This window comes from Schistocerca americana, chromosome 6, assembly GCF_021461395.2.
Source record: "Schistocerca americana isolate TAMUIC-IGC-003095 chromosome 6, iqSchAmer2.1, whole genome shotgun sequence".
Lineage (NCBI taxonomy): Eukaryota > Metazoa > Arthropoda > Insecta > Orthoptera > Acrididae > Schistocerca > Schistocerca americana.
This window is the reverse complement of record NC_060124.1, coordinates 339,364,123-339,389,373: the sequence shown is the minus strand read 5'-3', so window position 1 is coordinate 339,389,373 and position 25,251 is coordinate 339,364,123. Positions and strand designations below refer to the sequence as shown.

Genomic DNA, 25,251 nt, shown 5'->3' with positions numbered 1-25,251 from the left:
CCTCCTGGGTGTGGAACATGTCAGATAAACACATTACAAAAACGTAATTAGAAAAACTTGAGTTTCATTAATTTTAATGATCCTCAGTCAATAAACAGTAAAATTATGTACATAAATTAAATTTAAACTTCTAATATTTATAGGTTTAATACTTACATCTACTTTCATTAAATCCATCATTCAGACATTTGCTAGTTTCTTGGCTATTACAACCAAGTATTGTCAAAAATTAAAGTATAATAAATTTTCATTAAAATGGTCTACTGCACTTGTTGAGAAACTCATGGATGAAATAGAAAGAGTTTGCCACCAAAAGTTCTTTTAAATTATGTTTAAATTGTGCCTTGTATGAAACTAAACTCTTAATAGTTGCTGGTAACTTACTGAAAATATGAATTGCTGAATACTGGACTCCTTTCTGGGCAAGAGTAAGCGATTTTAAATCTTTATGTATATTGTTCTTATTCCTAGTACTGATAATGTGTACTAAGCAGTTAGTTGGAAAAAGATATGTATTATTTACAACAAACTTCATTAAGGAATAAATATACTGAGAAGCTGTGGTTAATATGCCCAATTCTTTGAATAGGTTTCAACATGATGTTCTTGGATTTACACTACTCTTTACTCTTATTATACGCTTCTGTACTCTAAAAATTTTCTCTCTGTTTGTGGAGTTACCCCAAAATATGATACCATATGACGTAATGGAGTGAAAATAAGCAAAATATGCCAGTTTTTTTTATATTTAAATATGCCAGTTTTTTTTATATTTATATCTCCTATGTCTGACACCATTCGCATTGCAAAAACAGACTTGTTTAGGTGCTTTAGCAGTTCATTAGTATGTTGCTCCCAACTGAATTTATTATCAAGTTGTAATCCCAGGAATTTTACACTCTCAATTTCTCCTATTTCCATGTCATCATATTTTATACACACACCAGAAGGAAATTTCTTGGAAGTTCTGAACTGCATATAGTGAGTCTTTGAAAAGTTTAGTGACAGTGAATTGGATATGATCCACTTATTAATGTCAGTGAAAATTTTATTAGCTGCCCTTTCTATATTTATATTTTATTTACTATTTATTGCAATGAAATAGAATGATCACATAGGTTCAGTTGTGGGCACAGCAGGTCGTAAACTTCAGTTTATTGGTAGAATATGGGGGAAGTACAATCAATCTACAAAGGAAATTGCTTACAAATCATTTGTGTGACCAGTTCTAAAATATTGCTCAAGTGTGTGGGAGCTGTACCAGATAGGACAAACGGGGGATATTTAACATATATAGAGAAGGGCATCACAAATGGTCAGGGGTTAGTTTAATCTGTAGGAGTGTGTCACAGAGATACTGAAGGAACTGGACTTGAAGACTCCTGAAGATAGTTTATGTCTATCCCCAGAAAGTCTATTAACAAACCTTCAAGAACCAGCTTTAAATGATTACTCTAGGAATACAATACGACCCTAAGTATCGCTCACATAGGGGTTGTGAGGACAAGATTAGAATAATTACTGCATGCAAAGAGGCAGTCAATCAATCACTCTTCCCATGCTCTGTACATGAATGAAACAGGAAGAAACCCTAATAACTGGTACAATGGGACTTACCCTTAGCCAAGCACATCACTGTAGAGATGTGATATTATATATTGTGTACTGTGTTCCATCAGCAGTGAAAAGGGGTCCCACAGCTCAGACGACTGTTCACCTGACATTACACATAATGAACAGGGTCTGAATCAACTCTTAAGTGATAATCACCAGATTATGTCTTAGCAATTGTGTGCACAGCTGAATACTGGCTATAATGCCTTAGGAAAGACGTTATTGTTAGGTACTCACAAAATGTATTGTGCGAGATGAGTCCCGCAAATACTTACATGAGGAAGGGAGTGACAGTGGTGGTGGGTAGTGGGGGAACACTTGACTGTAAATTTGCTGGGATATGCTGTTGTCAAAACTGTAAGACAGATTGTTCAAGTTTTCATGAGAATAGCGTACAGGATCTTATTCATTGTTGGCAAAAGTGGATAAAAACTATTGTGACCATGGGGAATGATGACATTATGCAGCTGAAATCTTGTTCTGTTTAACTGGGTTATTGTGATTTCCATGTCTATTGTATGTTGTACGAAAATAAATGGAAGATATCAATTTTGATATAATCCTCACAGACACATTGCAGCATGTATGTGATTATGATTACATAAATGCACGATTTATGACTCACAGAAAACCATATGGTGTGCAAACAGGGCAACTAAATTGGTGGTATGCAGTCAAAGAGTGCCTGCTTATGTTTCAATGGATTCTCCCTGAAAAACAGTTTGTATTTGGGTACATAAAATAATCAGTAACAGGTAGATGAATGATGAACAAGCAGCCATGCAAACATCTCTGACATTTTCGATGGGTGAGAACTTAAGTGACCCTGGAGGATGGGGAATTAGCAGTACACGTCATTCTTTACAGATGTCTCACACATCTGCTGTTTGAAGTATTTGTGGGTTTGGACAACAAAAGCAGCATGTGTGTCACCATTCCTGCCCACAGCAGACAGTGATTAACTGTTTAAACAGACAGTTTCACATTTAGTGCAGTGCTCCAGCATTAAGACACCATGGAAAAAGCTGTACCACCAGTTAAAGTTCCTGCAAAGAAGATGTGAGTCACCATGTTATGTGACCACTTGTACTATCCAGCACCAGGTCATTACTGCTAATGATCCTCTTCTATCCACTGTTTCTATGCATATACCACTTCTGCAAAAGCATGACCAAAATGAGCCAAAATGTTACAGTATTATACACTCATCCTCTGTCTTATTCAAACTCACATGCATATGTTGAGTCCTTTGACATTCATACACTTGCTTTCACATTTCAAGGTCTGTCAGTCTGCTCTCACAGTCCAATTTTGACACAACACTAATCTTTCCAGTAAGGTAAGTGCTGCTCGGCCTTTATATGCACAACAGGTACATAATCTTTATCATTTATGTTGGCATATTGTTCTAAATATCCAGTTTATTTGAATTAATTGAAGTCAGTACCTTTGAGTGTTGCAATTTTTCACAAATATTTAGTTTTACATTAAGATAGGATGAATAGTTGCTGAGTGCATGAAATTTTATTATCCAGTTTACATTTAACCACCGTGTCCTGAAGCTAAGAGTAGATTACCTGGATTAAAACAGAATAATCTGTTGCACGCAGCTTCATCATTACGTCCACCCCATATGTAAATCTTCTGCTCATGTTCAACAGCTGTGTGTCCATACCTCTGATATGGGACAGTGGTTTTTGTCACATCATTGTATTCTGGTGTAGGTAAAGCGTGCCACCTGTAGTTACCTACAAAATATAAAGTCAAATTAAAGGAAATTTAATACATCTGTAAACAAGTGCAGTTTCATTTATGACTACATAATGGAGGCTCCTATGCAAGCAAGACAAAAATGAAAGCTCAAATAACAAAAAAATTCACAAGCCTAAAAAGTGTACCCTGAAATTAAAATGAGATAAAGCCGAATCTGGTCTGCACATGAATGTTAAAAGAATTTAGAAAGTCTTTTTTAACATATGGGAGGCCATATGCAATGATACACATGCTGAGAATGCATCACCTCTTTGACCTCAACAGATAATCTTATACTTGTAATTTCATAATGTTACAGAATCTATACAGTAAATTATTATGAGTGTTAAACACTGCCATTTTTTTACTTAATGACGATCTCGCTGTGGAGCAGAATATAACAGACCAGTGCATGCAGTGTTGCTTGCTTTCAGGTGTAACACTGTACAGAAGGGGAGAGAGGCTGGATGTGGCTCATTATTTATTCTAAGAACGTGTGGACATGTCTGGACCACCACAATTCCTCAAATGCAAAATAGCCACGATCTATCTTCATGGCATACTCGGTGAAATCAGTATCAACATTTTCTCACAGGAACAAGATAATACTGAAAAAAATTTCTAACTATCACTGTTTACAGTTGAATAAAATCTGCTCCATTTTCAAGCTGCGATACTTTCAAATAAAATCAGACTTTCAACACTTGCCTACTCCGGGTGTGGCTAGCACTTTGAAAACTTTCTTGAGACTAAGAAGCTTATGTCCACAAATCAGCAAGTTTTACACAGAATCGCTTGAGCGAAAATCAGCTGCCCTTTTTCCATGTGATACACTGTAAACTACAGATGAAGGGCAACAGGCAACTGAGTGAAGTGGCGCAGTGGTTAGCACAATGGACTCATATTTGGGAGGATGACTGTTCAAACCCTAATCAAGCCATCCTGATTTAGGTTTTCTGTGATTTCCCTAAATCACTTCAGGCAAATCCTGGGATGGTTCCTTCCCCACCCTTCCCTCATCTGATGGGACCGATGACCTCGCTGTTTGGTCCCCTCCCCCCAAACCGATCGACATATGGGATAAGTTTACAGAAATGTTAGTGGATTGAAGATGCCTTAAGTAAAGAACCCAGGATGTTGTCCTCGATGGCGAAAGTTCATCAGAGATAAGGGTATCATCAGGAGTGCCCCAGGGAAGTGTGATAGGACTGTTGTTTTCTATATTTTCTATATACATACCTGATTTGGCAGAAGGGCGGGTAGCAATCTGCAATTGTTTGCTGATGATGCTGTGATGAACGGTAAGGCATTGAAGTTGAGTGACTGTAGAATGACACAAGATGACAGACAAAATTTCTAACTGGTGTAATGAATGGCAACTAGCTCCATATGTGGCAAAACACAAGTTAATGCAGATGAGTAGGAAGAACAAACGTATTATGTTCAGTTACAGTATTACTAATGTCCTGATTGACACAGTCAATTTGTTTATATATCTGGGCGTAATGTTGCAAAGCAATATCAAATGGAATGAGCATGTGAGAACCTTGGTAGGGAAAGTGAATGGTTGACTTCGGTTTATTTGGAGAATTTTGGGAAAGAGTGGTTCACCTATAAAGGAGACTGCATATAGGACACTGGTTCAACCTATTCTTGATTACTGCTTGAGTGTTTGGGACCCGTACCAGGTCAGACTGAAGGAAGACATTGAAGCAATTCAGAGGCAGGCTGCTAGATTTGTTACCAGTAAGTTCGAACGACATGTACGTTTTACGGAGATGCTTCGGGCATTCAAATGGGAGTCCCTGAGAGTAGGTGATGTTTTAGTCAAAAAACACTGTTGAGAAAATTTAGAAAACCAGCTTTTATAGCCGACTGCTGAATGATTCTATCGCCGCCAACATAAATTGCGCATGAGGACCACGAAGATAAGATTCAAGAAATTAGGGCTCATATGAAAGCATATAAACAGTCATTTTTCCCCATGCTCTATTTGCGAGTGGAACAGGAAAGTAAATGGGTAGTAGTGGTACAGGGTACCCTCCACTATGCCCTATTGGGTGGCTTGAAGAGTATCAATGTAGATGTAGCTTTCGACTCATGGCCCATGTCCGTGCTGAGTGCTAAAGCACTCAGGCTCGCTTCACGTTTCTCGTGCTGCCATGCCGCACTGTCTGAGATTGAGGAGAAGGAAGAGGGGAAAACATTTAGGTGACAGAGCAGTCACACTGCATGCAACTTCATTTTGTATTTCACATTTCTCAATGACATAGACCACAAATAAAACAAGTTTTCACAATTAATTAATTATTTTTGGTGCACTGAAGACATAATGTAATTTTTATCTGGTTCAAATTGTCAGCATACGGACAGACGTAGGCAATTTCACAGAGTTTCGGCGTCAAGTTGCCATGTAATTGCAACTTATTTAGTTTCATAATTGAAACAAAAAAGTCTTTCATACAAATACGTTTATCAACATATCGTAGCACTTTTGCAACCCCATTATGGAGACTTGGAAAATCTATCTGACGAAAGCAATGTAGACATCCTGGGCAGTTTTAATGTAAAAAGATTTGTAATTGAAACTGGAATTACCTTGCAGGCCAATCAGTTATGTCTGTACATGCACAGGGCACTTTCAACTGAAATGACAATGGTCTCAAAAACAGCACAAAAAGAGACATAAGACTGACAGTGTCTTCCAAAGCTTTGTAAAACTATCCTTTTAATTCTTGCAAGACCATAATGAATTCTTCACACCTCACACCTTCTGAAATGCCACTGAGCTTAGGGAACTGGACAGTCTTTGTCAGAATGTGTCCCTTTGACAATGCAATTTTCTTTTTAAGTGCATCCCTTTCAAATCAGAAAGAAGTTACCTTGCAATGTTTTACTGTGTGCAGTGTGAAGTCAAGTCCACTTCAAATGCGAAGTCTGCAATCCATTCCTGATGTTCTAATTTTTGTTCCTGTACTCCTATTTCCTTAAGAAATTTGACAACAGCAAATTTTAAATAGAAAAATCATTCCAGGCATGCTGCTTGACTTAACCAATGTACTTTGCAGTAATATACAAAGTCTCCATACTCTTCATTCATTTACATTGGAAACGGTTGTAACCGAGAATGGGTGTGACTTCAAAAATTTTACTATTCATACCACCAATTTCCCCAAGTGCTCCATGCCTGAAAATTTCGCACAGAGTACTTCTTGATGTACAGAACAACGAACCCTGTCTGTCGACTGTTTTGTTTTTTGCTCTTTCATTGTCATCTAAAGGTTTAAATTCTCTCTGTGTGGTACTGTGATGTCATTTCACAGAAAATAAGCAGTACCTGTCTCTTAGGTGAACTGAGAATTCTCATCCCTCTCTTCTGTCATTCCCATTCATTTTAAAGAAATGTGATGATACATACTAGTATGCCTCTTTATGCACAAACAACCACTCGACTTGTGAACATCCTTCATACTACCCACAAATAGTGACGGGCAAACAGCGCTAACACCACAATTCTGCTGAGATCAGAGTTTTGTCGACTGAAAAATAGTGCACCACAATGCAAAATGAAAGTCATGTGATTGCAGATACTTCTGAGAAACACCAAAGCAAACCAGAGTGACAGGCCAGGCCTTGGTATGCCTGTGGCTTGCACAGACAGCATGCATGCAGTTTGGTTGTGGCTGGCCCTGACCTACACCATTATCAGCAGGAGTAAAACCTACCAGCCAGTCTGGTACAGTTTTCCACTTATATAGATGTGGCAGGAGTGACTGGAATCTTCCATGGGTCTGAAATGAAGAGCAAATGGAAAATCAAGTTGAGCAGCTCTTGGCATCTTTGGCTTATCTCGCAACGAATGACGTCAGGTAGTGCCACGGAACAATGCACATTTGAAACTGCCAACCTGTCTCCCACAAAGTGTCAAGCATCTGTCTTCACTTTGCTCATGTCCAGTTATTTGTATAGGTTGACTGATTCCAATTATGATCCAGTGATATTGGAATCATGGGCCCCTATATTTCTGCATTTTATGAAATGCACAATTTTACATTTCTGAACATATAAATGAAGTTCCCAATCTTTGCACCAATTTGAAATCTAATCAAGATCTAACATGGTATTTCTGCATCTTATTCAAATAGTATTTGTTACAGATAACTGCATAGTCAGTCTGCAAGAAGTCTGAGGTTACTGTTAATACACAACATGAACAGCAACCGTCAACAAATTTCCTTGAGGTATAAACAAACAATGTTCCTCCTCATGTAGCAACCCACACTAATAAGAGGAACTGAGCTTTCCATAGTCAATACAGCCCCTGCGTGAATCACCATACCAAAGCTTTCAGATGTCCTGTTAATAAATAACAAAACAAGGCAAACTGATTAATTCATTACATTTTTCCCTAGTTGGTTAGATTTATGGACTGTGCTTTAATTTTTGAAATTAACCAGCCGACAAACATATTGCAACTGTCCTGAGCATGTTTGTTCTGCTTGGTGACTGCTGCCCACAGTGCACACCTAGTGGAGTATGATCATGTATGCCGTGGCACACATCAGCTATTGGCTCACCCTTGCCTGCGAGCAGGCATTTGAGCTGGAATAGTCTGATCTACATCTTAATCAACAGGATAATGGAGTAACAAAATTTCTGCAGTTAAAAGGTGTACAACTTTGCTTCTGCTGTTTTTCCCCAACATATGAGGCTTTAATGAAACAAACTGGTTACACATGTATCATTCAAAGTATTTTCCATTGCTGGCCACTACTTTCTCCCACCTTTTGGGCAGTGTACGAATCCCGCATCGAAAAACTTGTTCATCTTTTGAAGCGATCCACGAATCGATCCAATTTGTGACTTCTTCATGAGATCGGTAGTGTTGGTCAGCCAAGCCATGCACCATTGATCTGAACAGGTGATAGAGGGAGCAATGCCTGGAGAATACAGCACGTGGGGTAGGACTTCCCATTTCAATGTTTCCAAGTATGTTTTGACCTCTTTTGCAACGTGCGGGTTGAGCATTGTCGTGCTGCAAAAACCACTTTATCGTGCCTCTCCCTGTATTGCAGCCGTTTGCCTTTTAATCCTCGGCTCAAACACATTAATTGCATTCAGTAACAAGCACCTGTGAATGTTTCACTTGTTTTTAACACCACACAGTACAAGGTGCTGAGCTGGTCCCACCAAATGCAGAGCATGATCTTGGAGCCATGAATATTCGGTTTGGCTGTCGACGTGGAAGCATGGCCGGGATATCCCCACGATTTTTTGCGTTTAGGTATCGTAATGAACTCATTTTTCATACCTGGTCACAATGCAATGCAGAAATCCCTTCCGTTTTTGCCTCTGAAGCAACTGTTCACAAACGCACAAATGCCATTCAACGACTCTTGGTTTCAGCTCACAAGGGACGCAAGTTCCTTCTTTCTGAATCATGCCCATAGCCTTGACACATTTTGAAATGGCTTGCTGTGTCACTCCCACTAATCGTGCCAATTCTTCTTCAGTTTGATGCGAGTCTTCACTCAACAATGTCTCCAATTCTGCATCTTCGAAAACATTCTCTCTTCCACCACTATGCTGGTCTGTGACATTAAAATCATCGTTCTTGAAGCATTGAAACCATTCACAACATGTTCTTTCACTAACAGCATCCTTACCATATGTACTTGAGAGCATTCAATGAGACTCAGCCGCTGTTTTCTTCACATTGAAACAAACAGTAACACTTCCTGCAAATGACGAGAATTAGGTTCGTAAACTGGCATTTTCAATCAAGAACAACTTTATGATGCAGACACATATCAACTAATGTTTGAATGAGGTTATGTTGACCAAAGTCCAAGCTAACTGCCTGACGGCTGCGATCTGTTTGTTTCAAGCGCTAATTACTGTTGTTGCCACCTATCAGCAAACAGCAGAAGCAAAGTTGTACACCTTGTAATAATGTCAGACGAGAACTTTTCTTCCCATATTTATAATTTAAGTTCAGACAGTTCCTATTTCACGAAGAAAAGTAAGTTTTGGAATAAATCTGATGTGCGATGCCATAATTTCAGATACAACAAAATTAAAAAAGTAATTTTCTTGTCTGTTTGGATGATAAATTAAAAAAAGCTAATGAATCAAAATAAATATTGTGAAGCATAAGAAGGTATCAGGATGGAGAACTCCACCACAATTTTCTAGCTCTTTAGCAGAAACATTGGAAATATCAGATAGATCAATACTTTGTCCTGACTAAGACCCAAGACATCATCAAACTGGCGGGCATAAGCAACTTATGTAACTCCATTACGATAATCAGGCTTCATTAGTAGTTATCATCTTCAGTCTGAAGATTAGTTTAAGGCATTTCTCCACACTACTATACCCTGTGCAAGTCTCAACATCTCTGCATAACTACTAAAACCTCTATCTATTTGAACCTGCTTATGTTATTTGAGCCTCGATCTACTTCTACAATTTTGCCCCCTCCCTCCTAATTTTGAACAAATATCAAAGTGGCAGTTATTTGATGCCTTAAGATGTGCTTTATCAACTAAAACCAATTTTTCACTCAAGTGGTACAATAATTTTTTTTTTTTTTTTCAATTTTATTCAGTATCTCCTCATCAGCTATTCCATTTACATATACAATTTTCAGCATTCTTCTCTAACAGCGCATCTAAAAAGCTTGCATTCTCTTCTTGTCTAAACTGTTTATTCTCAAATTTTCACTTTCATACCCCGTTACATACCAGAAAAATGCCTTCCAGAAGGATTCCTAACATTTAAGCTTATACTCAATGTTAGCAAATTTCGCTTTTTCAGAAATGAATTTTGTGTTATTACCAGTATTTGTTTCATATACTCACTAGTTCATTTATCATCAGTTATTTTGCTTCCCAAATTACGAAACTCACCTACTACTTTTAGTGTCTCATTTCATAATCTAACTCATCAACATCGCTCAGTTATTTTAAGTACAGTCCATTACCCTTGTTTTGCTTTTTTTTAATGTTCATCTTGTAACCTCTTTTCAATATAGTATCAATTCCAAGTCCTTTGCAGTCTTTGGCAGAACTTAATCATCATCATAAAAGCTCAAAGTTGAGCTTTTAATCCTTTTCCAAATTTCTCCTTGGTTTCTTTCACAGTTTGCTCAGCATATAGCCTAGATTGAATAACTCAAGGATAGGCTACAACTCTGTCTCATTCTCTTCTTAACTAATTCTTCCCTTTCATGACTTTCCATTCTTGTAACTTCAGTTTAGTTTCTGTACAAATTGCAGAGAACCTTCTGTTCCCTGTATTTTTTCCCCTGCTACTTTCCAAACATTTCCACATAAACATCATCAAAAGGTTTCTCTAATCCAAAAATATTGTAAATTTAGTTTTATCTTTCTTCAACCTACCTTCTACAATAAATTGTAGAGTTGTTATAGCTTTACACATTCCGACAGTTCTCCGGAACAACAATTGATCTTTCCACGTTGCCCTCTACCAGTTTTTTTTTCTTTTTTTTTCTTTTATCCTTCTGTAAGTAATTCGTACCAGTGTTGCAAACAATACCTTATTAAAATTACGATTTGGTAATAACCACACTTGTCAGCACATGGCTTCTTTGGAATTTAAATTATTCCTTTCTTCTTGAAGTCTGGTATTTCATCCATCCCACATATCTTGCACACCAGAAGGAATAATTTTATCATGGATAGGTCTCCCAAGGGTCCCAATAATTTTGAGGCATTACTGTCTACTACTGCACCTTTTTTTAAAAAAAGATTTTTTAGTGCTCTGCCAAATTCTTCACACAGTATTATATCACCCATATCATATTCTTCTAACTCTTCTTCCCATTCCAATATATTGTCTTCTGGTCCACTTCCCTTGTGTATATATATTCCTTCCAACTACCAGCTTTCCCTTCTTTGTCTAGTACTAACTCGTCATTCAAGTACTTGATATTCGTACAGCTGATTCTCTCCCTCCCCTAGCCCTTCCTCAATGACCTCCTTAATCTTCCTATAGCTGGCATCTATCTTTCCCATATTCACATATGCTTCTACAGCCTTGTATTTATCTTCTAGCCACACCTGCTTAATACTTTTTCACTTTCTGACAATTTGATTTTTTTTTATTTGTATTCCCTTTTGCTTGCTTAATTTTTGTGTCTTCTCTTTTTGTCAATTAAAATCAACACCTCAGATGTTGTCAAATGATTTCTGTATGAAGCACACTGTGCTAATGTGGGAGTGATCTATATGCTTGTAAAACAATAAAGTGGTAGCCAAGATTGTAGGAATTCTTTTTATTCTATGATTACCAGTTTCGGTGAAACTAAAGCCACCATCATCAGATCTTAGGACACATACAGGTTACAACTTCAAGGCAAACAATGGTGATATTAATAGTTTTCCTATATAACGCAGGCCTTGTAACCCGTATGTGTCCTAAGATCCGATGGTGGCGGCTTTAGTTTCACCGAAAGTGGTAATCATGGAATAAAAAGAATTCCTGCGATCTTGGCTACCACTTTATTGTTTTACAAATGATTTCTACTGGGCCTTCTCTTTTTTTCTCTCTTTGATCTTCTCCCCCATTCACTATTTCATCTCTTAAAGCTACTCATTCATCTTCTCTTGTATTCCTTTCTTCTGTTTCAGTCAATTATTGTCTAGCGCTCTTTGAACTCTTACCAACCCAAAGTTCTTTGAACTTATTCAAAGCCTATCTCTTCAATTTCTTACCTTTCTGCAATACACACAGTTTTAATTTACAGTTCATAACCAATAAATTACGTTCAAAGTGCACATCTATCTATGGAAATGTTTTTCATTTTAAAATTTGGTTTTGAAATCTCCACGTTTCCATTATATAATTTATCAGAAACCTTCTGGTGTCACCAGGTCTCTCACTGTATCAAACACTGTTTCACGATTCTAATACCGTGTATTAGCAATGCTTGAATTTTATTCTGTTCAAATTTCTACCAGGCGGCTTCCCTTACATTCCTTTCCCTCATTCTTGTTCTCCAATTATTTTTCCGTAAAATACTACTCCTGCTATCGAATTGCAGTCTCACATCAAAATTAAATTTTCATCGCCCTTAACCACCTGTGTAATTTGTTTAATCTCATTATACGTTCTTCCACTCTCTTCACCATCTGCAGTGTTAGCAGGTCTATAAACTTTTACTGCTGTGCTGAGTGTTGGCTTTGAACTTATCTTGGTTCCAATAATGTGTCCATTACACTGTTCATAGCATTCCTATTTTCTTATTCATTATTACACGAACTTCTGAATTACCCATGTTTGATTTTTTAGTTATAATCCTGCACTCATCTGATGACAAGTCCTATTTTTCCTGCCACCACACTTCACTAATTCCCACAAGACCTTAAACCTAACCAGTCCCCATTTTAAATTCTTTAACCTTCCTACCCAATTATGGAATATAACAGACTGCGATCTGACACTTAGAACGCCACTTTTGTTTTATTGATGATGACACGACCCTTAGTAGTCCCCACCTGGAGTATCTGAATAGGGGACAATTTTAGCCCTCAAATATGTTCTCAAGAGGATGCCATCAACATTAAGCTATACTGTAGAGTTGCATGCCCTTGGAAAAAATAACAGCTATTGTTTGGCAGGGGAGGGGAGGGGAGGGATGGGGTGGAATTCACTCATGCAACTATAATAAACCCTTAACAACAATTTTGTCCTAAAGAATGTATTCAAACCAAGTGGATACCCATGGGAATTTGAAAGCTCTGAGCTGGGACAAATAGCTCTTCAGCCCCTCCTCAAAACACACCACTTATTTGATATTGTTATCTTCTTAACCCTTTAACTGCTCTGGACGTGTTAACGCGTGCGTCTTTGTACCTGTCCCTGTGTGCTCTGAACGTGTTTACGCGCGCTACCAGTGCTTCTACCTGGTACTCTGAACATGTCTACAACTTCATCAACCAGTATCTGTTTTTCTAACCAAACACCAGCAAAAGTTTAAAAAATACTCCATTCAAAATAAATCATCACAAACTGAAAAAATTTAAAAATACATGCAAGTAGTCTTGGCACACATCGAAATCCCCATGCTACAATACAGCAGAATCCCATTTGAGTAGCCTAAACAAAATCGCTAAGTCCACTGATAAAGTGGAATATCCTGTGATAATTTTCAAAGTACGGGAAATGTTGCAACTATGTCATGCCAATCTAGATGACTTATTTAGCCATCAGGATAGCCCAATTTAGCTGCAACATTTCCGTTGTTGCCAAAAACGAATTACCACATATTAATCCACTTTACCAATGGGGTGCATTATTTTGTTTTTGTTGTAGTTGTGTCATCAGACAGTGAGACTGGTATCTTGCACTGTCTGCTATCAATTAATCCTTCTGTGGCCAGAAAGACGCACCTGGTTGCTGGTGTCAAGTCCGAGACAAAACCTGTCCACTGAGTGATTACAAGACACATCAGATCATGCTGTGCTGAAGTTTATACCTCACTTACACCGTAAGTTTACTTTGTTTATCAGATTTCCAGTAGACTATGTTTAGGACTGCTATTCTATGGATTATTAACAAATTTGCTCGAGTCTGGACAACCTGAATTATCCTCTTGGTGTGTTCTTCAATTTACGATAATCCAGTGAAGACTGGAACTGTGAACAATCAACTGACTATAGTATATCAATATTTCTTGTGTTTTAAAGAATGTGTTGCACCATGGTGGGTGTACAGCTTTGGCTCCTCTAACAGTGTGCTAGGATATTGCTGCGTGAGGATTTCAATGTGAAACTAAGACTGCAGATGTGAAGCTGATACCACACAAAATTAATTATTTAACTTATTTTTTACTTTACTACTACACCTCATACATCAAACAGTATTGCAGATTGTGTACCTGGATTTCTGAACTAGAACTGCATACAACCATCACTGCTATGGGAAGGAGCCATTTAACTCCTTTTGTCACTACCCAATATTTACGAAATAAAGTTATGGTGCTCAGCAAGTTTCAAGCTACTCCTCCATCAATATATGCCTGTTAAACTTCACTGTTGGATCCATCACAATATCAACACTTGCAATGTGCTTTTATGAACAACAAAACATCAACTCAGTTTCCTGACAGAAATTAACCACAGGGGAGCAACACCTCAGGTAACACATCTGCTTCAAAATCCCATCTTCTCACATGTCACCTTTCAGATACACTGCCCACGTAAGACTTCACACATCACATCATCTTTACATCACAGGACAAACCAATAACCAGTACTGAATCCTTCCATTAACTCTCTCCTCAACTGACAATACCACAAAATCTTAAACTTTGATTTTAATAGCTGACTAAACATTTCCATTACTGTAATAAATTCCGCCTGTCCTGCCATTTTGAAATGAGAAGCATGCTGAACACAGAGAAACTCCCTCCCTCTCTCCAAAAACACAATCAAACTAACAGGACAACTACAGGAAATTGGGGGTTTTAGGAAGGGGACAAGCTAAATATCACAGTAAAAAAAACGCCATGATCCCAAAACACACAAGACGATGAAAAAAAAAAAAAAATACAAAATCTACAGAATCTGACACTGTATGGATCAACAGCAGCTGACGATACCAAAACACCAACGCTTAAAGCAAAACTATGGAAATTGGAATCAAACATTTCCCTTGACCACAGCTCACCATACCGAAACACCTATGCCTACATATAAAAATACGAAAATTGGAATCGGTCATTTTCCTTGACCTATAAAGGTCAACTATAACTACTTACATAAAAAAACCGACACCTACAGCTATGAAAAACAAAACCAAAACCACAACACCTCAAAAATTAAAACATCCCTATGTAAATTAAAACACATTCAATACACAAAACATCACAACTAGACAAAAAAAAAAAAAAAAAAATTACTTGCCACCAACAAATTTCGGCCAGCCATCTCACACACACACACACACACACACACACACACACACACACACACACACACACACACACACACACACACAGAGAGAGAGAGAGAGAGAGAGAGAGAGAGAGAGAGGACACCATCAAACACAACAAGACAACATCTACAAGCACAACCAACCGACTCCGCGGCATAATGACGTCACACACCACAACACCCTAAGTCATGGGTCAAAGCAGACGGGTGGAATCTGAGGCTTCTGTGCACCCTATTTCTTGGTTTCTCCAGCTCACAACTGAACTGTCACTTTCCTATACAATCTAAACCTCAGGTTACGATACATTTCGGTCTGTTACTGCTATTTAAAACACATGTCAACAACAGTGTTGGCACTGGTCAAAGTAGAATAGTTGTATCGCAGTCTTCAACATACTCACCATTCCCACTATATGTTTATAGGTCTAGTACATAAAACAGTCAAGTCTACCACCTGCAACTACTAAATGACACATTTTAAACAAAACAGATCTACAGAAACAACATCTGCAACTGAACACAAAAACAAAGATATCACATACGCCATCTACAAAACATACACCACCACCACAGATATTTGCCAATGGCTCATGTTGTGCACTATATCCTCATTTCCTCCCACATACACCTTACAAAATGTCCACGATAGTAAAATTAGATAAATTCAACACTGTATCAGCAGTTCTCCCATCCGTGCACCATTTAGAATGGGCTAGGAGGTGCAATTGTAGTGATACGTGAAATACTCCGACAGCCAGAATGAAATTTTTATTCTTCAGCAGAGTGTGCACTGATACGAAACTTCCTGACACATTACAACTGTGTGTCGGACTGAGATTTGAACTTAGGACCTTTATATTTTGCAGGAAAATGGTTTACTGACTGTGCTACCCAAGCACAACTCACAATCCATACTTAAAACTTTACCTCCATCAGTTCGAGCCTCTGTCTGGCACAAAATTTTAATCCATAAGGAAGTTTCATATAAGCACAGACGCCATTGTAGAGTAAAAATTTCATTCTGGATACATCCCCCAAGCTGTGGCTAAGTCATGACTCTGCAATATCCTATCCTCCAGAAGTGCTCGTCTTGCACATTCTGCAGAACTTCTGCAACGTTTGGAGACAGGAGACAAGGTACTGGCAGAAGTAAAGCTGTGAGGATGGGCTGAGTCATGTAGCTCAATCGGTAGAGGACTTGTCCGTGAAAGGCAACGGTCCCAGAGTTTGAGTCTCAGTCCGGTACACACGGTTTTAATCTGCCAGGATGTTTCATGTCAATGCACGCTCTGCTGCAGAGTGAAAATTTCATTCTGGGAACATCCCCCAGACTGTGGCTACGCCACATCTCTGCAATATCCTTTCTTCCAGCTGAAAGTTTTGCAAGAGAGCTTCTGTGAAGTTTTGTAGGTAGGACATGAGGTACTGGCAGAAACAAAGTTGTAAGGACAAGTCGTGAGTCATAGTTATGTAGCTCAGTCGGTGAAGCACTTCCCCGCGAAAGGCCCAAGTCCCAGAGCTCAAGTCTGGGTCCAGAACACAGTTTTAATCTGCCGGGAAATTTCAGACTCCGACATTCATAGTTAGATAGATCTTAAAGTATAGATATTAATGGTTTCAATATCAATTACAATGAGAGGACAAGGTTTTGAAATATTTGAGAGCAGAAGGACTTCTCAAAAACTGCCACTCAGAGTTTCATACAGTAAAGTATCAGGAATGTTTCTGAAATGCAGCAACTATTTGCTTAGTTTTCCACTGACTTACATGATCTTGAAGGCAGAGTTCAGGTAAATATACTGAAGCGCCAAAGAAACTGGTATAGGCATGTGTATTCAAATACAGAAATATGTGAACAGGCAGAATATGACACTGCAGTCGGCAACGCCTATATAAGACAAGAAGTGTCTGGTGCAGTTGTTAGATTGGTTACTGCTGCAACAATGACAGGTTATCAAGATTTCAGCGATTTTGAATGTGGTGTTATAGTCGGCACACAAGTGACGGCACACAGTGTCTTCGAGGTAGCAATTATGTGAGGATTTTCCCCATACGACCATTTCACGAATGTACAGTGAATATCAGGAATCCTGTAAAACATCAAATCTCCGACACTGCTGAGGTCAGAAAGAGATTCTGCAAGAACAGGACCAATGGCAACTGAAGAGAATCACACAAAGTGGCAGAAGCACAACCCTTATGCAAACTTCTGCAGGTTTCAATGCTGGGCCATCATCTGGTGTCAGCGTGCGAACCATTCACCGAAACATCAGCAATATGGACTTTCAAAAGTTGAAGGTCCATGCATGTAGCCCTGATGAATGCATGACAGAAAGCTTTACACCTTGCCTGGGCCCATTACATTGACAATGGACTGTTTGTGCCAATAAACATGTTGCCTGGTCGGACGAGTCTCATTTCAAATTGTACCAAGTGGATGGACATGTATGGGTATGGAGACATCCTCATGAATCCATGCATCCTGAATGTCAGCAGGGGACTGTTCAAGTTGGTGGACACTCCGTAATGGTGTGGGGTGTGTGCAGATGGAGTGATTGGGATACCTGATACAGCTAGACAGGTGACACACATGCAAGCATTCTCTCTGATGACCTGCATCCATTCATGTCCATTGTGCATTCCGACAGACTTGGGCAATTCCAGTAGGACAATGTGACACGCCACACATCCAGAATTGCTGCAGAATGGCTGCAGAAACACTACTCTGAGTTTAAACACTTTCGTTGCCACCAAATTCCCCAGACGTTAACGTTATTGAGCATATCTGGGATGTGCTGCAATGTGCTGTTCAGAAGGGATCTCCACCCCCTCGTACTCTTACAGATTTATGGAAAGTCCTGCAGGATTAATGGTGTCAATTCCCTCCAACACTACTTCAGACACTAGTTGAGTCCATGCCACATAGTATTGTGGCACTTCTGCATGCTCGCAGGGGTTACTACACAATATTAGGCAGGCGGACCAGTTTCTTTGGCTTCTCAGTGTATATGTAACAAACAGTCCTGAATATTTATTCAAATAATAGCCTGACTGGTTTTTATTCATTATCAGTATGCCAATGCTCACCACTCCCCATCCCCCCATGTCTCAACAATTTACACTGCTTACAGGCATATAATACATTTCCAGTAGTCTTCAGATGGTTCATTTTCAACCATCTTGTTGCTCACTTCTCCCTGTGTTTTAAGTTGGTTTCTGTTGTCATTTACATTTTGTTTGCTGAGACTCCTTTATCAGAAGTTTCTTTACAATCATAACAAGGGCTATTACTGGAGACATTCACTATCTACCCCCCCCACCCCCTTCCCAACACACCCAACCAATAGCCCAATAGTCTCTCTCTATTCCTTTTACTGTGTTCCTTCCTTACATAAACACTATCATTAAATCATTAAACTGGCCTTAAACTTGGGAGGATGGAGGCTCATGCTTTGCTCAGGCATCCTGATTTGTGTTTTCCATAGTTTTCTTAAATTGCTTCAGTCAAATGCTGAAACAGTTCCTACAACAAGGTTATGGCCTCTCATTAAGTATGTGTATATTAACATGCCTGTATAAAAGATTCATGTTTTTCCTTCTATTAAGCTGACAAGTCTTTTATCATTTTAAAATCATCAGTAGAGACAAACACTTATATCAGTGTACAATTAAAGAAAATAATAATCCCTATGGAAATGAGTAATATCTTCTTACATCTGAGTAACAATACCGTAATACGCAAATTTGACAATATGATATTAGCATGAAACCTGACATCAACTCCACAACATTCCACCTATGCGCTGTACAATTTCTCAAGACAAGTTTTTAGCTGATGCTATTGTTTCCTTACAAAATCATATATTTATTTCTGAAATCAAATAAATGGTGTATAGCTTCAAAACAAATATCCATATCCAAGACTACAAATCACTTCATGACTTGATTAAAAACTAAATTATGAGATGCATATCATATAGCTCTTTTGTATAATTAAGATATTCTGGAGGTAAAATAACATCCAAACGGATCTCTGAGTGAAGCTGGTATTCAATGAGCAGGAGTGTGGAATATTAGATCCCTTATGGTAGTGAGGGTGGTCAATTGAAAAAAGGAAATAGGTTGAAGTTAGATACAGTTAGAATCAGTGAAGTGTGGTGGCAAGAGTAACAGGATCTCTGGTCAGATGAGTAAAAGGTTATAACCACAAAATCATATAGGGGTAATGTGGAAGTAACTCATTTAATGAATAGTGGAAATGCTGAGTCACAGATAGGCACAACAAAAAGACTGTCACAAAATGAGCTTAGACCATTGTGGAAAAAAAAAAAAAAACCACACACACACATAAAAATGCAACTCGCACACATTACCACAGTCTCTGGCAGCCAGACCACAAGCAACAGTGCATGATGGGAGAGGCAACCGGGTGGTGGCGAGGAGGAGGCTGGGGTGGGGAGGGGGAAGAATGGCAGGGTAGGTATGTGGGACAGTAAAGTGCTGCTAGTGGAAGTGTAAATCCAGCGTACGGCAATTGGCACCTGCATGGCACCACCCTATGCCAACCTATTCATGGGCCATCTACAGGAATCCTTCCTAAACATTCAGAATTCCAAACCCCTCACACGGTTCTGATTCACTGATGACATCTTCATGATGAGGGTGAGGACACCATATCCAGGTTCCTCCTGAACCTCAACACCTTCCCTCCCCCCAATTCTCTTCACCTGGACCTACTCAACCCAACAAGTCGCCATCCTCGATGTTGACCTCAAACTCTAAGATTAGTACCTCTCTCCATATCAAACGTACCAACAATCAGCAATACCTCCACTTCAATAGCTGCCACCCATTCCACACTAAAAAGTCACTTCCATACAACCTAGCCACCTGTGGCCATCACATGCAGTGATGAGCGATCGTTCTCGAAATATACCGAGGGTCTCACCGATTACTCCACAGACCGTAATTACCCTCCTAACGCTGTACAAAAAAAGATCTCCTGTGCCTTACCCTTCCAGTTACTCACCACCTCACAAAGTACCACCGCCCATCGATATAGGAACATTCCTCTCATGATTCAGTACCACCCAAGACTGGAGCAACTGAATAACATGCTTCACCATGGTTTCAACCCCCTCTCATTGTGCCCTGAAATGAGAAATGTCCTACCCACTATCCTTCCCACCCTTTCCACAGTTGTATTCTGCCACCCACCGAACTTACACAATACCGTCATCCATCCCTACACAACTTCCACTTCCAACCCCTTGCCTCATGGCTCATATGCCTGTAATAGACCTAGATGCAAGACCTGTCCCATAGATCCTCCCACCGCCACTTAATACAGTCCAGTCACAAACATCACCTATCACATCAAAGGCAGGGCTATCTCCGAAACCAGTCACGTGATCTACAAGTTACGCTGCAACCACTGTGCTGCATTCTACATATGCATAGCAAGCAACAAGCTGTCTATCTGCATGATTGGCCGCCGACAAACCGTTGCCAAGAAAAAACTGGCCAATCTGTTGCTGAGCACACTGCTCAACACAACATTCTTCATTTCAATGACTGCTTCATGACCTGTGCCATCTGGATTCTTTTTCTGAACTATGCAGGTGGGAACTCTCCCTGCAATATATCCTATGTTCCCGTAACCCCCCTGGCCTCAACCTCCATTAGTCATTGTCCTTACCCATCTAGCTCCTTCCCTGTTCCCATTCCAGAATCACACAGCTCTCTTTCCACCAACACACCCAGTCTATTTACTTCTTTTCTGCTACCCTTCTCTCTCTCCCCAGTCCTACGTCTAACTTCCCGATTGTACCTAGCTGCCCTAACCTCTCTCCACATCATCCCCTGCATGCTTCCACTAACAGCACTTTACAATCTCCCACCCCTACCCTCTCATCCCTCCCCACCCCAGTATTCTCCTTACCCCCACCCGGTTGCCTCTCCCATCATGCACATAGTCTGGCTTCAGCTGCCAGAGACTGTGGTCAAGTGTGTGTGAGTTGCGTTCGTGTGTGCATGGTCTACTTTTGACAATGGCCTTGTTGGGTGAAAGCTCATTTTGTGACAATCTTTTTGTTGTGGCCGTTTGTGACTCGGCATCTCCACTATATGGGGAGTAGCACCTATACTTTTCATAGTATTGTTACTTCAATCCTGGATTTTCAGTTGTTTCATTTAATGAATAAAAATATAGGAACGAAAATGAGCTACTACAAACAGCATTGTGAATGCTTTCTTGTAGCCAAGATGCGCACAAAGCCAATAAACATCACAGCAGTATACACTTGTCAACTAGCTTCCTTGACTGAGGAACCAAAGTACGTACAGCGATACAGAAGAAATTATCCAGATAGTTACGACAGATGAAAATTTAATTGCGATGGGGGACTCGGATTCAATAGTAGAAAAAGGAGACGGAAATATTGCACATGACTGTAGACTGGGGAAAGGAATGATTGAGGAAGCCACCTTGAAGAATTTTGCACAATGCGTAAGTTAATCATTACTAACACTTGGTTTAAGAATCGTGAAAGAAGGTTGTACACGTGGAAGTGATATGGAGACACTGGAAGGTTTCAGGTTGGTACCATAATGGTAAGAAAGAGATTTCACAACCAGATTCTAAACTGAAAGACATTTCCAGCAGCAGATGTGGGCAATATAAAAAAAATCCAGCAAATGAAGCAAGCAGCAGTGAAGACAGATGACTTGAAAAATGGGACTGGCAGAAAGTGCAAAATGTCTACGAAGGAATTGCTAGAGGGTAAATGCAAGCATTTATAACCAGGGGAAAGATAGATGCTGCCCATAGGAAGACTGAATTGATCTTAGGGGGAAAAAAAGGAAGAAAAAGAAACTGCATGAATATCAAGTAGTAATATGGCAAGTCAGTACAAACCAAAGAAGGGAAAGCTGAAAGTGGAAGTAATACTTCGAGAGGATCTACAAGGGAAGTGAACTCTAAGGAAAGAGGATATAGATGAATACGACATGAATGAACACCAGAAATTTAAGTCTAAATGGTGTTGCAGACAAAATTCCCTTAGAATTGCTGATATCTTTGCCAGAGTCTGCCATAACAAAATTACTGCATCTCCTGTGCAAGATATCTAAAACAGGAGAAATACTCTCAGACTTCAAGAAGGATGTAATAATTCAAGGTACAAATAAAGAAAGTGCAGACAGGTGTGAATGTTACCCAACATTTAATAACGCATGGCTGCAAAATACTGACACAAATTATTTATGGTAGTGATGTTCAATTTGTGGGGCACTCAACTGCATTGTTATCACCGCCCATACGAAGTCGCAACACAACGCAGTCCAATCTCACCACATTCATGAATGATGATGAAATGACACAAACAACACAAACACCCAAGTCTTCATGCACAGGAAATCCCCAATCCGGTAGGGAATCGAACCTGGGACCCTGTGATCCAGAGGCAGGAATGCTAGCCACTAGACCAGAGTTGCAGACAATTATTTATGGGAGAATAGAAAAACTGGTATAAGCCAACCTTGGGGAAATCTGTTTCAAAGTAGGAACATGTGATGGAATATTGACCCTATGACTTATATTAGAAGGCACGTTAAAGAAATACAAATCCACATTTTTAGCATTTATAGATACTGAAAACGCTTTTGACAATGGAGATTGGAATACATTCTTGGAAATTGTTAAGATAACAGGGATAAAACACAGGGAGCAAATGGTTACAGACAGCTCATACAGAAACCAGATTGCAATTATAAGAGGCGAAGGACATGAAAATGATACAATAATTGTGAAGGGAATGAGACAGGGTTATAGCCTATCCCCGATTGATGTTATTAAATCCCTACACTGAAGAAGCAGTAAAGGAAACTAAGGAGAAACTTGAAAAAGGAATTAAAATGCAGGGAGAAGCAATAAAAACTTTGAAATTTGCTGAGATAGTAATAAAGACAGCAAAGGACTTGAAATATCAACTGCACAAAATGGACAGAAGGCCTATCTTGAAAAATAGGTTGTAAGATGAACATCACAAAAGTTAAATAGAGGTAATGGAACGTAGTCAAACAATCTGAGCATGCCAAGGAATTAGATTAGGAACTGACACACAACAAGTAATAGACAAGTTTGCTATTTGGGCAGTAAAATAACATGGTGCACAACGTAGAGAGGCTACAATATGCAGACTAGCTGTAACAAGGAAAGTACTTCTGAAAAAGAGGAATAAAGATGAATTTGTTAACACTGAATACAAATGTCATGTTAGGAGCACAGGATAGGCTAGTGTGAAGAGCTGCATCAGACTTGTGTTTGAACTGGAGACCACAACACCACTAACTGCACAGAAATAAATACGCCAGTTTTTTTAATGGAACTCTGGCCAACACCATCACATCTATGGATAATTGTCAGCCAGAAGCCAAAGACTAATGAATAGTTACATACACAAAATTATGTACTTGCATTAATTCATAAGAATGTCACCAGTATGTGAATAATTTAAATTTGAAATTTCCAGTCGCGTAAAACAAGGCAATGAATCACTGAGATAACCCGTAATAAAACATGGTCTATAACAAACAAAAATAAATATGGTATAATTTTTCCAAGGAAGAGAAGTTCCCTACCTGTGTTAAGAATGTGAACATCCATTGGCCGCTTCCTCTGGTAGTTCTCCCCCGTGCAGTAACCACCAAAGGAGTAAATCTTATCAAGAACAACAACAGCTGCATGATTAACTCGTCTTGGTCCACCTTCTAAGTGTACTGTCCAATACATTCTGTAAGCTAAAATGCCAAAAGTTTTTTCTCAGGATAAACCACAATCAAAGTTAAAAAATTGCAGAACTTAATTATTAAGGTCCCTCACCACTGTAGCTGACTAACGTACAGTATGTTGCAGTTTATTATGAGCAGGCTTTAAGTGTCACAAACATTACTACCATCCAAGCGTCAACACTACTGGAGTAACATATATTATCTACTTTTCCCTTTTTGTAGTCGAGCCTTTGATAAAAATACCCATCGGATTGATCTGCACCTCATGAATTACTTCTTAAAAGTATTTAAACAATTCGTTGAGAAAATCGAATGCTTACTAAAAAATACAATCTTCTAAAGAAAGGGATCAAACAAGCGCAGTTTAACATGCACATTGGCGTATTTTTACGGGGAGAAATAACGCATTAACGCTCTGATATACCATATAATCGCGGAATAATTTTTGTTTGCAGACGTTTGCGGCGAAAGAACTGACAACAGCAGTCATTGAAACAAAAGCAGCTTATTTACGACGGAATCAAATAGGTCCTCCGTAATGACTCTGTTCCATACATAGCAGAGTAAGGTTATATTACATATCGTTCCCTAAAAACATCAAGAATGTGCACAAACTCAACGGAACTCATTTAAAAACACACGAAAACCTATTTAATGTTGTCTATGCCAGTTTAAAACTTCACGAAATATTCCTTGTACCCTTACGCATAAACTCGACAACATTGTTTTGCTTTCTCTATGGAACAGATCTATGACAGACGATACCTTGGATATGGGAAATCGAGGATGCCATTTATCCAGTTACTGCAGTCAACTGCGGTCGCTTTTTGTGATACTAGACCATAATAACTCATAAATTTATTTATTTATTGTCATTTGTAGTTAGCTTGCGCAATTTCGCTAATTTCATGATTTTTCTTTCTAGTTCTAGTACATATGCCACGCGCAACACGCAGGCAAAGATTATTTACATCGCTAAGTTGGAAAACTATAGAATTTTCTTTTTCTCAAAAATAGTGAATAGTTATAGTTTTTTTCAGGACTCACTAAGCATTGTAAATTTGTTTCACTCTTCTTCTCAACGTTTTCGCGTTTAAGAAAATACGGAAGCGTACCCACGGGCTTTTCAACAGTC

General features: G+C 39.0%; 1 protein-coding gene across 2 annotated transcripts in view; it reads right to left on the bottom strand.

Moving 5' to 3' along the window:
• The window catches only part of LOC124619288 (kelch domain-containing protein 3), a 110,807-nt gene extending 85,793 nt beyond the window's left edge, over nucleotides 1–25,014 (bottom strand). The window contains exons 1-3 of one of the 2 annotated variants that reach the window (XM_047145559.1): nucleotides 24,882–25,014; nucleotides 23,967–24,125; nucleotides 3,192–3,362 (exon numbers count right to left, since the gene is read on the bottom strand). In XM_047145559.1, the coding sequence (XP_047001515.1) occupies nucleotides 3,192–3,362; nucleotides 23,967–24,125; nucleotides 24,882–24,909 (358 nt within the window). In that variant the 5' untranslated portion in view covers nucleotides 24,910–25,014. Of the gene's footprint in view, nucleotides 1–3,191; nucleotides 3,363–23,966; nucleotides 24,126–24,207; nucleotides 24,847–24,881 lie in introns of those variants that run through there. The other variant, XM_047145560.1, reaches the window with a different exon arrangement.
• Between the last annotated feature and the right edge of the window lie 237 nt (nucleotides 25,015–25,251).